The following is a 16,425-nucleotide window of genomic DNA, read 5'->3' on the forward strand; positions in this document are numbered from 1 at the left end:
TAATGTGACCAGATGACAGGGATCCGGGGGAGTATGTGTGAGTGTGGGGGGGGTTATACTGACGTGTACGACACAATCTAAATCAGGAAATAACTTAGCTGGATTCAAGATCACGGACAAAAGCCTGGATTTTGGGACTGTCCCCAATATCCAGGACATTTGGTCACCCTGCATGATGCACGGGATTACTTACAGCTAAATATTTGTATTCTACTTTACATTCTAGTGTGTCCTACTATTTTAGACCTGCAGGTTTGTAGAGCGAGCCTCTCATATTTTGACATATTATGCGTAATGCACTGTGCGCTTTGAAGCCGGTTATGGTGGTTTTCCTGTAGTTAGAACTCAGAATGCTTTCACGAGCGATTCACGCACGTCTGAGAAATCCTGCCCTGCCTTTGCGAGTTCCATATTCTGGAAATACCCGTTTGCGCTCGTCTGACATCCCCGCCCTTACCCAGACTACCCAGGAAGAGCACAGGGTTAGGGTGACCAGACGTCCCAGTTTACCCGGGACAGTCCCAGTTTTGAGTGCTTTGTCCCACGTCCCAATAGATTTCTCCCAAACTATTGATTTATCCTGGTTTCGCTCCGTCTCTATCCCAGTTGTCCTGGTTTTTGGCCAATATAGTCGGCAAAAGAACACACTTCACCTGAAAATGAATGTTTTTGGCCCATGTGATTATCAATTATTAAGTCTAGATTTAAATTTTTAGCATCTCCTCTATTCAGATTGGTGCATGTCATGAGACGTTGACAGCTGTCGACATTTCGAACCCCTGCGTCATATTCCGTCCATATATTATTAAGTTGGGAAATCTGGTCACCCTAGCACACACGAAGTTGCGCAGCCGATTCCCCGTCATTTCAATTTCTGGATCGTTAAAATGTCTCCACGGGGAAAATATTTCTTTTGATGCCATTTCGAATTTTCCAATTGAAGACGCAAAGCGAGACAAGTTAGATTTTGTCTATTTTGTGAGAAATGTTTGCCTTAAAGCAGTACTAAGTAACTCTTCCCCCTAGAGGCCATAAGCGCAACTGCAGGTGTCGTAGCAGGTTACGATTTTTTAACTTATTAATTGTCTGTGAGAGTAAATACTACGCTGACAGGGAAGGCGAAGGGAGAGAGGGTTACTGTGCATCCAATTATACAATGGAAATATTTTTTTTCACTCAAACTTGGCTGTAAATACTGTTTAAAGTGACGTTAGCCTGCAGTTAGCTTTGCCCGTTAGCATGTTAGCTTCTTCTTCGTGATTCCATTAGTGTGTATTGCTTTCTCCGCACCGGTGGCAGTCAAGTTTTTCTGTCCAGAGACACCAGGGGGAGATGAAAGACCCTCCAATCATCCCATAAACACTTGTATTACCCCCACAGGGACTACGGGGAGGATTTATTAAGGTAAACACGTTACTTAGTACTGCTTTAATGCCATGTTTTGGGACTCGTTTCTATTTGTTTTAAGTTGTTTTAGTTCGATGTTGCGTCTCGTAATGATTAAAAGGGATTTAAATAATGTCGTATCTGTGTAGTAGATGATCAACCGGAACTACTTTTCTTTCCTCCCGTTGTTCGAGCCGGTGAGCAGTGTGAGAGAGCATAGCCTTATTTTACTTCTCTCATTCTAAAGCGATAAAATGTAAAGCACATTGGCAAAGTCACCGATCGCGCCCATCTCTGCTCCCGACCCATAACCAACAATAACTGGTCCTCCTTACAAAATCTGCAGTCTCTCTCATAAACATTTTAGCACTGATTGGCGTCTGTCGGAGTTTAAAGTAGTCCCACCGAGGTTCACGTGTAGCATCTGCTTGTAAGGTGTTCCGGGGCTTCCCTGTAGGACAACGCGTCCTCTGACCCAGTCTAGTCTGGAGGTGAAACCCGTGTGGACAGTGGAACCCGTCTCTGAATCCCGAGCCGCTTTCCATCTTCCAAATCCGGCCAAACAAAACTCACGACGTGTGAATCCCTCCCGAGTTTCTCTCTCCTCCCTCTCCAAGTAGTGTATTCCTTAAGCGTTGATCGGCCTCCACCGGTCCTCCACGCTGCTGCCGTACGGCCCGGAGGCCACGTCGTCCAGGTAGGCCCCCACCACGTGAGCGCCGCCCAGGTTGGAGGCGTCGATCTGGGTGGAGGAGTAGTACAGGCCCTGGTCCAGCACCTCCCGCCTTTGGAAGTGGGAGGGCAGAGTGGGAGGCAGGTGGACGTCGCTCTCCTCCGGTTCATCCACCTGGGACTTGTAGGAGAAAAGGATCTTCGGCTCCGAGCTGCGGAAGAGGAGCAAGGTGACAGTTACCAGTCTCAAAGTCTCTAAAAGGACTCTCTTTTCCACACACTCATCATCACACTCACCCGAAAAAGCCTTTGAGGAACGTGACATAAATGAGGGGCGCGAAGGCCGAGAAGTACAGGAACGTGGTGATGTCCACACAGCTGCACGACACAGAGCACAGGGATCAGGGTATTGCACAAAAAGGTAAAGGGGAAATGCGTCAGTGCAAGCGTCTCACCACAGCCCCTCGATGATGCCCGCACACAGCAGCGCACTGCCCAACCCCTGCACGAAGTTGAGTAAGGACAGGATGGCCGCGTACAGGTAGAAGCTCCTCTTGGCTGAAAAGAAACGGATTTTTATTCCAGGAGGTCAGAAGTAAGGCTGTTGCGATATTAACATCTTAAACTTGATTTCCATACCGAGCACAGTCCTTCATAATGAATACCTACTTCAACCACGGAAAGAAAACATAAACACGACATAGGAGAGAATAACCTTAAAACGTCAGTCCACTGATTCAGAGGATTTGGAAAGTCTTGGTCCACCATTTCAAGTATGTTGACTAGTTTATTGGTAGGTTCAGATGTTTTTCTGTAGATCTTTAAAGGAATAGGCCACCGTTTTTACATACTGAGATATGTTCTTACCTTAGCTTTCACGAGTTCTTTAGGACCTGTCTGATCTTCACCCGTGCCTTCAGTCACGTAAACACAGCGCAGACGGCGTTAGCATTTAGCCTCTCCCTCTCTCCTCTATAGCTCCAAAACAGGTCAAGATAGAAGCTACCAAGCTCTTCCACGTTTTCCCTATTTAAATATGGTTACGTGAAGTGTTCCACTACAAAGTATAATTACACAAAATTGAACAATGTGGATTTTCTAAGCGGATAAAAGGGGGAACTATATTGTAAGGCGTAATAATACCAGGAGTAATTTGGCATCCGCACAGGAAAGTGAAGATTACTGCGCAGTAAAGTGAAGATTACTGCACGGATTTCGAACTACTCCTTGTATTATTACGCCTTATAATATAGTTCCCCCTTTTATCCGCTTAGAAAATCCACATTGTTTTATTTTGTGTAATTATACTTTGTAGTGGAACACTTCACGTAACCATATTTAAATAGAAAAAACGTGGAAGAGCTTGGTAGCTTCTATCTTGACCTGTTTTGGAGCTATAGAGGAGAGAGGGAGAGGCTAAATGCTAACGCCGTCTGCGCTGTGTTTACGTGACTGAAGGCACGGGTGAAGACCAGACAGGTCCTAAAGAACTCGTCAAAGCTAAGGTAAGAACATATGTCAGAATGTAAAACGGTGGCCTATTGCTGGGTTGCAGGTTCTAGAATGTGATGATGTCATCGGGCCCAGTGGGGGGCAGGAGCCAGTTTTTCCTATTAACAGCATTACACTTTCACAAGTCGTAGCTCAAAAGAAAATGTATGAATTAGAAAAATGATCATTAATATCAGTCACTGGGTCCATGATCTCTCTGTACAAGACCAAAAATTTCCTCAAAAACAAAATAATTTTTCCTCCATACAATAGCATTGGCCTTTAGAACGCTGTGATGTCACCTGCAACCCAGCAATTCCTTTAAGGTCTGTGGACGATTGTTATAAACCAGGGATTTGAGAAACCCCACAGGAAATAATCACAGGCTAAATCAGGCAAGTACGCAGGCCAGTTTACGTTCCCTCTCAGGGAGATCAGTCGCCCGGGGAAGACTTCTCTCAAAAACTCCACTGAAGTCATTCTCTAAAGAGTTCAACGTGAAGAATCGGACGTCCCGATGTGCCAAGGACAAACTGCATGTTCACGAGCAGAACGTAAGGGTAACGGTCCTCGTAACACATTCCCTGTTTCTTCGATTCCAGTTTTATCGCTTTACTAGTAAGGCCCGTGCCATAGCGGACACGAGAGAACGTGACCAGAAGAGATGAACTTCCTGGTTAGCTGGATGCAGGGAGAATAGGGAGGGAGCTGTGGAGGAGGAGCTAGTTGCCGGTTACTTACATGGAAGAGGTATCCTTTCTCGGACTGGTGTTTTGGGGAGGATCACTATTAAGGAGTACACCTACAAAAACACACACAAACACCATCATGAACTCCTTATGGCCGAGTTTGGACCATCTCTCTGCCTGTAATAGTAGTTTTTTTTCCCCTCCACTGACCAGGAAGAAGAAGCAGGAGCTGGCCAACCAGAAGTGCCGGCCTCCGTGTCCGTAGATGTTGAAGTCCTCCGCGGAGAGGTGCCTGTCCGGGTACAAGATCTCCAGAGTGCCCTTTAGACAAATATGTATATAAGACACAGAAAAAATATCAATTGGGGTCTCAAGGTTGATTTTCAGGCCACCATTTCTTCCATTTTGTTTATTGCAGTCAATGGCTTATTGCGTTGCAGTTTACTCAAATGTGTTTGTGCAAAATTTAGCCCTCATATCAAGACCCTTTCATTTGCTTGGGTGAAGTCCCAGTTGTTTGCCATTTTTTGGTTGCCCTCTGGCCCCTCATGATGCGAGAAAATCATTTGTCAACCGCTTATTCACCTTATTCACCGCCCCGCCCACTTTAAAAAACGGCTTTGTTTTCGTGTAGTGACGGATTTTCCCTTGACTTCTCCAGTCCTGTGTTAAGTGATAGGAGAAAAGGGGCGGGCACAATTCATGGCCACACCCACGCGGACTTCCGGAATAAAGTTCATTGAACGAACTGCTGAGTATGTACTGAGTAATTTAGCGCCTAAAAATAATTATGATGAATCTGTTGACCTTATTTCCAGGTCAGGTTTTTCGGTACATCCTGAACCCCATGAACTGAACCGATGGCGAGCTGGTAGGAACAACCTTTCCTATTGATACCCCATTGGTCCTTGGATTATGGGCTTGCGTTTTTTTTGTCCAACTACTCCATTAAGGATTATAAACAGATCCTTTGTTAAGGTTGACTTCGTTGACAAAAGTTCAAAGTATTCTAAATACATGTATTCTGTTACTCCGCAGCTGTTTAATGCACATAACACTCTCAACTGCATGACCATTTAAACATTCACATTAAAGGAATAGGCCACCGTTTTTACATACTGAGATATGTTCTTACCTTAGCTTTGACGAGTTCTTTAGGACCTGTCTGATCTTCACCCGTGCCTTCAGTCACGTAAACACAGCGCAGACGGCGTTAGCATTTAGCCTCTCCCTCTCTCCTCTATAGCTCCAAAACAGGTCGAGATAGAAGCTACCAAGCTCTTCCACGTTTTCCCTATTTAAATATGGTTACGTGAAGTGTTCCACTACAAAGTATATTTACACAATGTGGATTTTCTAAGCGGATAAAAGGGGGAACTATATTGTAAGGCGTAATAATACCAGGAGTAGTTCGAAATCTATTTCATGTGTGTATATGTATATGTATATGTACATATATGTAATGGGAAACCCAATCGTAGTCTGCATAATCCCTACACATCCCAGCAAGAATCATTCAACAGAGGTAGTGACGAGCGAAGCAGCACTTGAATTAGTAAGCCAAAATGATATCTTATAAGCAAACATGTTTCGAGTTTTGTCCCTTTTTTTTAAATTGAAACTTACGCTTGTAAATTAGGTCAACATGTTTAGAACAAAAGGAAACGTATAACCACACACACACATACACTCACTCACTCACACACACTACACTTTTTATTTTCTCTTTATGTTGCCTTCATATACATTCCATTTCCTTTTCTGTACTGTCTTATGTCAATGTGTTGTCTTGTAAGTGGTATGTATATCAGCAACTCCTGGTATTATTACGCCTTACAATATAGTCCCCGCTTTTATCCGCTTAGAAAATCCACATTGTTTAATTTTGTGTAATTATACTTTGTAGTGGAACACTTCACGTAACCATATTTATATAGGGAAAACGTGGAAGAGCTTGGTAGCTTCTATCTTGACCTGTTTTGGAGCTATAGAGGAGAGAGGGAGAGGCTAAATGCTAACGCCGTCTGCGCTGTGTTTACGTGACTGAAGGCGCGGGGGAAGATCAGACAGGTCCTAAAGAACTCGTCAAAGCTAAGGTAAGAACATATCTCAGTATGTAAAAACGGTGGCCTGTTCCTTTAAGATAGAAGTCTATGTCCGATCTAAATTGTCCAGTTGTTCTTTGTAAAATAAGGTGTGTTGTTACCTGTGTGATGGAATAGGCCAGAGCCAGCACAGCAGTGATGCCCAGAACACGCTTTATACTCGACTTACTCTCCAGGTGACCTGAGCAAAAGAACAACATTGCAACATGGTCAAAAGATCTAAAAAGTAAATGAAACAAATAGAATATCTAAATAGTTTGCCCTAAGTTCGAGTGACACTTACCAAAGGCCAGTCCCAGGATGATGACGCTGAGCTCAATGGCCAAAAGGAAGAAGCGTGTGATCTCCCACAACACCTGCACAAGAATCAACCAAGAGACTAGTGATGGATCCAGCCACACAGAGAGAGCGCCGTCAGCTGTCAGTGCTGTCAGTTCGAATCCCGGTCTTTGCTTTTTTTATTTTTTTATTTTGTGGGCACCCACTGGGAAGAACATAGATCTGCGCCTATACCCCAGCTTCATCTGCACCCTGTGAGCTGCATTCTCCAAAGCTGGGATCAGGGGCGGACTGGCCATATGTCCATTCTGGAAGAGCACAGAAGGGCCACTGGCTCTAGGGCCACCGGTCCCGCCTTTACCGAGCTTTACCCAAATCTAAATGCTATAAAGAAAAGCATCAAAATAGCGACAAAAAAAGAGGATGAAAAGAAAACAAACATGTGCCGGAAAAGCAACAAAAAAAGTGACGAAAAATGTGATGAAAAGTCAACAAAAACAAAAAAACAAAGCAACGAAAAAGGCCACAAAAACGTGACAAAAACACAACAAAAAATTATAGAAAAACATGACACAACAAAAAGCCACAAAAAAGCAATGAAAAAACAACAAAAATATGACCAAAAATGCAGCGACTTGACAAAAAGCTACAATCACTTTTGTAGGTCTCAGCTTTCAAATGAGGCGCTACACTGTTGCTCTCCAGTCGAGAAGCTTTTAGATTTGGGTAAAGCCAAACTGGAGAAAATGCTCTCGGTCAAGGCGGGGGGGTAAGTGGCACATTTACGCTCATTTGGGCCAGGCTGGTCAGAGTCCAGGGCTGTTTTTCAGTCCCAGCCCAGCCCCTGCCTGGGATAATAGTGTCAACAAGACGCAAAAGACCGAATGCCAAAACATTGGACACATGTTTTTTTGTTTTAAATAAAAAAAATAAAAAAAAGACATTTAAATTGGTCAATCACATTCACTACTTTCACTTCAATGTTCACATAACATGTAATAAAATACCATAGGAAATACAGTAACATTGAATCAGTGCGTGTTGTGAGTCTCAACTAAGCTGCATGCAATGATGTATAAGATCCACCAGGTGTCAATATAGAGCAGGGGTGCCCAAACTTTTTGTCTCCGAGGGCCAAAATTAAAAAGTGCCTGTGAGTCGCGGGCCAAACACGGCGATGTCAAGCACGAAAAACACATATAACTGCAAATTATAAAGTTACTTTATTTGATTTACTTTGTATTTTTTCGATAGCCTACATTTGCATTTGTTTCTATCCATGTAAATAACATGCTATATCAAAACAAATGGTAAATATGGCAAAAGCCTCATTTTAGTAAAACAAAACCAACCATTGTAGGAATTTAGTGCAAAAAAAAAAAAAAAACACCTGTAGACTCAAAGAAACTCAAAGAAAATTCCACATTAGATCATTTTGAAAGTGTCATTTCAGCATCAATTCTTTTATAAGTCATTTTTGACATGTACTGTTGTCGATGTCAACAACCTTTGCAATAAAAGTTGGAAAACTGTGAAAGTTGACGCTACAACGCTCTGTGATTGACACCACAACAGTGTTTCCTTAACTTTGTGAAAGGAGTGAAACAGCGCCCCCAATTTGACGCTGGTGGTCAATAACTGTACTGCATCCATATTTACTATTGAGAGTGAATGGAAGAGAGTTAACCAGATGCAGCGCAAAAGTAGATCACTCTCTGGCGGGCCAACAGAATTGTTTCGGCGGGCCAAATTTGGCCCGCGGGCCCCACTTTGGGCACCCCTGATATAGAGCATCACAGCGACACTATACACAGTATCAATGCAGTTTGGGGGATGTGCCGAAACGCTTCCCGAGGCCTCATCTACCCATCACTACAAGACACTAGGGATGCACCGATACCACTTTTTCTAAAACCGATACGAGTGCTTTGATTTAAGTACTCGCCGATACCGAATACCGATACGAGTACAAGGCATTTTCTTCAACATTCTTACTTTTTTCACAGCAGATTGGTTTGTAATGAGTTAATTTACTCATTTACATTTCCTTAAGTAAAGAGCAGCTATATTAGAATTGTGCTGATGCCATCTATTTATTTATTTATTTTATTTTCATTCAATATAATTTTTTAATTATTACACAGACAGTCCATGTCCAAAAGCTCCCCAATGCCTGTGCTTTATTCATTTATGTATTTTTATTAAACAATAGTATTGAGATGGTTGTTTAAATGGTCTCTCTCGTGTGTTTGTAGTAACTTAGCGAGTAGCTACAGCGTTTTCATTGTTCTGCTGCAGCTCATTTTCCTTCAATATAAACATGCTGTGTCTCTTTAATTTGGATTTTCTGAGGACTTTTTTAGTCGCTGGGTTAGTTTTTTTAGACAAATAAGCCCCTGGGAATAAAACGGCGTCAGAATGGCCAAAAACGTTTTCAACTTTATTGTCGATTTTTACACTTTTTTCAAGAAGCTTTTAGATTCGGGTGAAGTCGGACTGTAGAAAATGTGCTCAGTTCACTTTGCATCCGTTTGGAGTTTGTGCGGTGATACCTTATCGATGATGGTGGCCGCGCTGGACGCACTGACGGTCATGGACACTATGGCTCTGGTGATCCCCACGGCAGCGACAACGAACACCTGGAATGAAACAAAACACAACTTTCAACAACAGAACTGAGCAGACAAGCCTCTCCTCGGCTTCCGGGTTCAGAGGAGCTGCTTCTGCTGACCAGGAGGTAGAAGGTGATGAAGATGGGGCTGGAGGTGACTCGGATCTTGGCTCGGGCTGAAGGCAGTTTCCACATCAAGAACACGAAGAAGGCCACGTTAGGGACGAGCAGCAGAAGGTCCCAGTACCTCACCCTGCGCACACAAACACATGACACAAACACATGAAGGTCGGCACAGCTCGGCTTTACCCAAATCTAAAAGCTTCTTGAAAAAAAAAAGCATCAAAATAGCAACAGAAATGAGACGTAAAGCTATACAACTGTGACAAAAACACATTTAAAAAGCACCGAAAAAAAAGTGACGACAATGCGGCAACAATGTGAGGAAAACGATCCCTTTGGATGAGTTTTGTAGATTTGGGTAAAGCTGAACAGGAGACAATGTGGGTTAAGAGGTCAATCTTCTTTATGCGTGACCATATAGTTTTAAAGTTTTTATAGTTTATTATTTATCTAATTTATATGTTGTTTGTTTCATGTTGCACGATTGAACCAAAAATAAAAAATCATCGTTGTGAACCTGGCAGTACAATGGCAGTAAAATCAGTGTTGGGGAAAGTTCATTTTCTACATGAACTAGTTCAAAGTTCAGTTCACAAGTTTCAAAATGAACTAGTTCGTTCATAGTTCATAATTGTTTAAAGTAAATAGTTCGTTCATAGTTCCAAAAATGAACTAGTTCATAGTTCTTTTTTTTCCTTTTTTTTTTTGCTGCGAGCCATTATTGAGGCATGAAAACGGATCGGGGTGAAAAAGGTGAGAAGTATATTTCCCCCTTAAAGCAACGATCTTAAGTATTTTGAGATGCATTTTTGCCAACCTTGGGAGAGCTGGAGAAAGTTGACTTCAGCCATGAGTTAAAAATATTATGGCCTCCTCACTTAATGTTAAAGGTCTGTCATGTCAGCCTGTCACTGTTTTATGAGTGGATTTTGGATATCTTTGCTAATCATATTTTATTTTATTATTATTATTATTATTAGTTTAATTGGAAAATTCTTAGTGGAAAATTAGGCTACAAATATTGAATTGCATTTGTGTTAATTTGGTAAACTAAACATGTGAATAAAATTGTTTTAGGAGCTAATTTGTAGTTAAAAAACTCCACATTGTGGCTTTATGCAAATGAGTGCGCACGCGGAGCAAAGGGAAAGGGAAACTCGCTTCGTAGCCTCAAACTGTGACTGCTCACGGGCACCGTGCGGACCCGCTGGTTACCGGTGTGCCAGGGCCTGTGCCAGAGCCATAAACAGCAGAGTTCACCCCCACAGAACTGGACACAGTCGGGCCGTGGGCGCGGGGGCTGGGCGGAGCGAGCGCGAGCTCCACCGTGGACCCGCCAGAGTTTAGACGCTGGTAAACTCTGACGGCGCAGCAGGGTTTTATATTCACCGATATAAGAAATCTGGCACCATAATGAACGAACGTAAAAAGAACGGGAAATGCCGTTCACAGACACCAGAATGAACGCGTTCATGGTGTCGTTCATCAGGCAGTAATCCGGTGCGTTCAGTTCACGTTCGCCCAAAATATGAACGCGTTCATGAACTTTCGTTCAATGAACGCGTTCAGGTACATCACTGAGTAAAATATTCTGAAATACGAAGTGTCACATCCTGACTCTGTCAAAAATGTCAAGAATGGGGCGAATGTGAAAGCACAGCCGTGGGAACTTATTGTGGTTATGGGGTGCTGAGGGACAAGATTGACCTGAAAAATGCTTATTTCCTATTTAATAATATTTATATGTAATACACAAACCATCCACCAGGGGATGCTGCAGCACCCTGGGTTCCCACGGCCTTGTGAAAGTGCTCTGTTCTCGCTGACTCCTCTTTATGAAGTCGCTCCTCCGGGTTCTTCGTGCTGCTTTGTCTTCAAGCTTCAGGTCTGTTGTATCTTAGGCCATGTCAATGTTAATCAAATAAAGTTTACAAATTCTAATCACATAGATCAGGGTGTCAGACTCATTTTGGGTCGTGGGCTGAAATTCAGCTGCCACAGCAGGTCGCGGGACGTATATAATGTAAACAGGAAAATACTATAGAGAACAGTTTTCTAATAAATGAATGACAATAATAATAAGCTGTGATTTGGTCAAAGCCCCAACTTGCCTGTACCGTTTACCAATGACACCAGCTGTATTGCACTTTACAAGCCTATGTCACAAGTCTCTGTGTGTGCTACAGAGTAGTCATTATTCATTGACTCCACACTCGGTGGTGGTAAGCGGTTATGGAATATACTTTTATGCTCTACAGGGCAGGAGCCGGACAAAATCATCTGGCCCGCGGGCCGTATGTTTGACACCCTTGACATAGATGAAGGCCTCTAAACGTTTCTAAACGCTTCTAGTGCCACTGGCAGGAAGTGAGCCACGCACCGTCTGCTCCAAAGCTTCAGCGAGTGTCACTTCTCCCAAAGGAAAATACTGCCTTTTTTATGATAAAATATTTTTCCAAATGTCTGGTCTATAATCCTGTAAAAACATTTGTTTTTGTTACTTTAGTTTAGGTGATTCAATAATAGTTTCTGTCCCAGCAGTTGCCTTTAGCATTAGCATGCCGCCGTTAGCATTGCTAGCTGCAGCATTTTGCGCAGCAATCAAAAATACAATTGCGGAGGTTAAAACTAACTCAGTGATTGAATTCTCCAGGTTCTGTGCTTCAGTTCATCAGCATGTCCACATTGACGGAGGTTTAGTGAAACTTGTACCTAACAAACTTGTAGTTATCTAATTTTCATTGTAACATTTCTCTGTCCCTCTGAGGCCCAGGGAGTTGCAGGAGGACTCGTTTAAAGCCCTGACTTTGCTCTTTGCAAACAACGGGGTCTCTATCACATTTGGTCCCGGTCCTGCTTTTATGGGCACTAGACCAGGCCGATAGCCGATATTGTAAAATCGCTCAAATATTGGCCTGATATATCATACAAATTACATAGCGGGTCGTCTCATGATCTGAAGGTCAGGTGTTCGAATCCCACCTCCTGAAGATGCACACTGTCGTTGTGTCCTTGGGCAGGATCGATGCCAACCACACACCGAGCAAACTCAAGCTCACCTGGACCGGCCGATGTCCTCGTACAGCACCTGCAGGCAGCGGTGAGGCTCGGTGACGTTGCTCTGAGGGTCCGGCGACAGAGTGGGGAACGTGGTGGAGTTTTCGGGGGCAGTGGGCGACACGCTCCCGTTGTACTGAGCGAACCGGACCACCGCCGTCACCGTAGGCAACATGGTGAGGGGCCTGGGGGGGGTCAAACACATGGCATCAATCATGACACACATTCAGTTCTCACAAAGAGCGTTTCTTAATAAAGTCACGACAATAGTACAGGCCTATTCATACGCAAGACGCCTTCAGAGGGGGAAGTGTAGCTCAATATGTCGTCAAGCTAGTGTTGCAATATTAGCTGATGCAAATGGCCACAACCATATTCCTTCAGGCCTTCCATCTGACTGATATTTGAAATATTTCAGATTTAGTTTGAATAAATGTGCAGAGACATGGACTCTGATCAGGGGCGGACTGGGACTGAAAAACAGCCCTGGACTCTGACCAGCCTGGTCCAAATTAACGTAATTGTGACTTTCACAAATACACATTTTAACCTCTTACCCCCCGCCTTAACATTAACGAGTGCATTTTTCCCAGTTCGGCTTTTTATTATTATTTTTTTGATCGGCATCATCAGCAAAAAGAACGGGAAAGGTGGTCGCAGAAACAGAAGCAAAATCATTCATATAAATAATAAATAATAATGGTCCCAAAATTGAACCTTGTGGCACACCATACTCCACGGAATTCCTTTTAGATTCATGTTTTTTTACACTGGGCTTTACCCAAATCTAAAAGCTTCTCGACTGGAGATCAACAATGTAACACCTCATTTGAAAGCTAAGACCTACAAAAGGGATGGAAACTTTTTGTCACGCCGCCTCTTTTTCTCGCTATTTTGATGCTTTTCTTTTTAGCTTTTAGATTTGGGTAAAGCTCGGTTGAGGCGGGACCGGTGGCCCTAGAGCCAGTGGCCCTTCTGTGCTCTTCCAGAATGGACATATGGCCAGTCCGCCCCTGACTCTGATCATAGCAGAGGCGCAGTCACCAAATGACGGGCTGAGATCGAGCAGGGGGATCAACACACATGAACACCTCTTCATCTGGCATTTTCCACTGGGAAACTTGGAGATAATGTTGAAGCCCGAGTTCCCGAGATGAGATAACCTTTGACCTTTCAACACAACGCAGCAGCAGAAAAAAAAGTTTTTATGTCTTTTAGCTGATTGTTATGAAGCTGGCACGATTAGGACTGAAACAACTAATCGATTACTATAATAGTTGTCAACTATTCCAGTAATCGATTAATCGTTTTCTAGTGAACACAGACTAAAATAGAGCAAAAATGACATGACAATTATGTATTTTGGATGAAAACCTACTTTGTTTTTAAAGTTAGGGTCTGCAGTGTTTTGTACATTGTAAATTTCATAAATATCTGTCTTTGTCTCATCCAATCAAAGCAGAATTAGCACAAAGAGCCTCCTACAAATGTTTACTTTAAGTTTACTCCTCAAGCACCGCCTTTCACAGCCAAGCGATTAATCGATTAATTAAGCTGCAGCCCTAGGCACGTTGCATTAACTATTTAGCTTCTCAATTTTAAAACAATACAAAGTAACTTGTTTACCTTAATAAATCCCTTTCATAGTTCCTCCTCTGGGGGTTATATAAGTGTTAATGGGATGACTGGAGGGTCTTTTATCTCCCCCTGGCGTCTCTGGCCAGAAAATCACACTTGCAACTTGACTGCCACCAGACCGGAGTCACCAACACACACTAATAGAATCACGAAAAAGAAGCTAACAGGCTAACAGGCAAAGCTAACTGCGGGCTAACGCCACTTAAACAGTATTTACAGCCAGGTTTGAGTGAAAAAAGTTATTTCCATTGTGTAATTGGATGTACAATATCCCTCTGTCCCTTTGTCTTTTCTGTCAGCGTAGTATTTACTCTCACGGACAATAAATTAATTTTAAAAAATCGCAACTTGCTACGACACCTGCAGTGGCGCTTATGGCCTCGAGGGATATGAGTTTCTTAGTACTGCATTAACACTGTCTTTTTCTCCATACTAATCGCCTTGTAAAAAAAAAAAGTCAATCTTTATGTGTGTGTTTTTATAGGCTAAAAGCAGATACAAAGTAGCAGTAGTTCAGCTGTTTGTAGATCATTTATTTGTTTATAGTGTATTGGTGTGTTTTTTTTTTATGTCTCACTTTGCTACGACACAAAAGCACTTGAACACAGGGGCGGACTGGCCATATGTCCATTCTGGAAGAGCACAGAAGGGCCACTGGCTCTAGGGCCACCGGTCCCGCCTCAACCGAGCTTTACCCAAATCTAAAAGCGAAAAAGAAAAGCATCAAAATGGCGAGAAAAAGGGGATGAAAACCCTACAAAAACATGAGAAAAAAACAAAATATGATAGAAAAAATAGCTCAAAAAACAACAAAAATATGACAAAAATGTGGCGACGTGACGAAAGGTTTCCATCACTTTTGTAGGTCTTAGCTTTCAAATGAGGCGTTACATTGTTGATCTCCAGTCGAGAAGCTTTTAGATTTGGGTAAAGCTCAGTATAAAAAAACATGAATCTAAAAGGAATTCCGTGGAGTATGGTGCACCACAAGGTTCAGTTTTGGGATCATCATTATTTATTATTTATATGAATGATTTTGCTTCTGTTTCTCCAACCGCCTTTCCCGTTCTTTTTGCTGATGATACCGATCCAAAAAATAATAATAATAATAAAAAGTCGAACTGGGGAAAATGCACTCGTTAATGTTAAGAGGTTAAAATATGTATTTGTGGAAGTGCACAATTACGCTGATTTGGGCCAGGCTGGTCAGAGCCCAGGGCTGTTTCTCAGTCCCAGTCCAGCCCCTGCTTGAACACGACACCCTCGAACTCCCACTTCACAACTGGAAAGGCTCATCTTTACCACAGCACATGAAGGCAGCACGAGAACCTTTCATTGCCGCTTGCGTCTATAATTCTGTATTTTATCATAATTTTAGTAACAAGAAAACCGTCTGTATCGGCTGTTAAAGGCGGGGGCGTAGCAGACGATGGAAATGCCAAACTTACTTGTAACTTTGTGAGTTATTTGCTCGCCTTTAGTGTTACATAATAATAATCAGATAAAGAAGAACACGTTATTCTACTGTTCAGCACCTTTCCTTTAAGATCCTGCAATGTCATGCTCAGAGTAACAGTCACGAGCATAATGGTTAAAATAACACTAAAACCGCAGGACGAAATTGAAAGTAAATTCTCAATAAAAGATCCAGACGAAGTTACGGAGGGTCAGCGTTACCGAGGAGGAGGAATGCTAACATTAGCCACCTGACCGCTGGCTTATCGCGTTATGTAATCATAATATCATCTGTATTTACACATTTACACATTATAACCCATTAAATATCCAGGTCTGATCACAAACATAATGGCTGATCATTAATGACAGGACTGGTCAAACCCACATCATCCATGAGTCAAATATATCTGTAACATCACATCATGACACGAGTGAAAGGATCCTTGAATAATCTCACCTGTTTAGCGGAGACAAGGTTTAAGGGGATGTTTCGGTGTGAAATCAGGGCTCGTTTCGAGAAAGATCGATCACTTCGCAGCAGAAAAATGTCATGTTTTCGTTTTGGAAATTTCCCCGTGGTCACATGACCCTCCACCGACACACAGACGCTCTTCTTCTTCTCCGGCTGCAGAGCGGCGGACGCGGACTCACTAGCGCCACCCTCCAGATAAACTCTGCAGGTTCATCAACATGGCTTAAAGGAATAGGCCACCGTTTTTACATACTAAAATATGTTCTTACCTCACTTTAGTCGAGTTAATATATCCCCGTCTGGTCTTTGTCCGCGCGCTCTGTCACGCAAACGGAGCACATACGCAGCCTCTCCCACATGTCACATAGCTCCGAAAAAGCTCACGATAGAAGCTACCAAGCTCTTCCACGTGTTCCCTATTTAAATAAAGTTACGTGAAGTGTT

The 16,425-nt window shown here is 42.8% G+C and overlaps 1 protein-coding gene across 1 annotated transcript; it reads right to left on the reverse strand.

The window, feature by feature from the left end:
- Positions 1-1,907: 1,907 nt before the first annotated feature.
- On the reverse strand, positions 1,908-16,097 carry tpra1 (transmembrane protein, adipocyte asscociated 1). The gene is made up of 11 exons (XM_079582364.1): positions 15,967-16,097; positions 12,416-12,598; positions 9,354-9,486; positions 9,175-9,261; positions 6,627-6,699; positions 6,445-6,524; positions 4,449-4,559; positions 4,291-4,351; positions 2,514-2,616; positions 2,356-2,436; positions 1,908-2,270 (listed from the first exon to the last, which is right to left on the reverse strand). The coding sequence occupies exons 2-11, from the start codon at positions 12,586-12,588 to the stop codon at positions 2,015-2,017; spliced, it is 1,158 nt and encodes a 385-aa protein (XP_079438490.1). The 5' UTR covers positions 12,589-12,598; positions 15,967-16,097; the 3' UTR covers positions 1,908-2,014.
- Positions 16,098-16,425: the final 328 nt, after the last annotated feature.

This window comes from Gobius niger (genome assembly GCF_951799975.1).
Source record: "Gobius niger genome assembly, chromosome: 24".
NCBI lineage: Eukaryota > Metazoa > Chordata > Actinopteri > Gobiiformes > Gobiidae > Gobius > Gobius niger.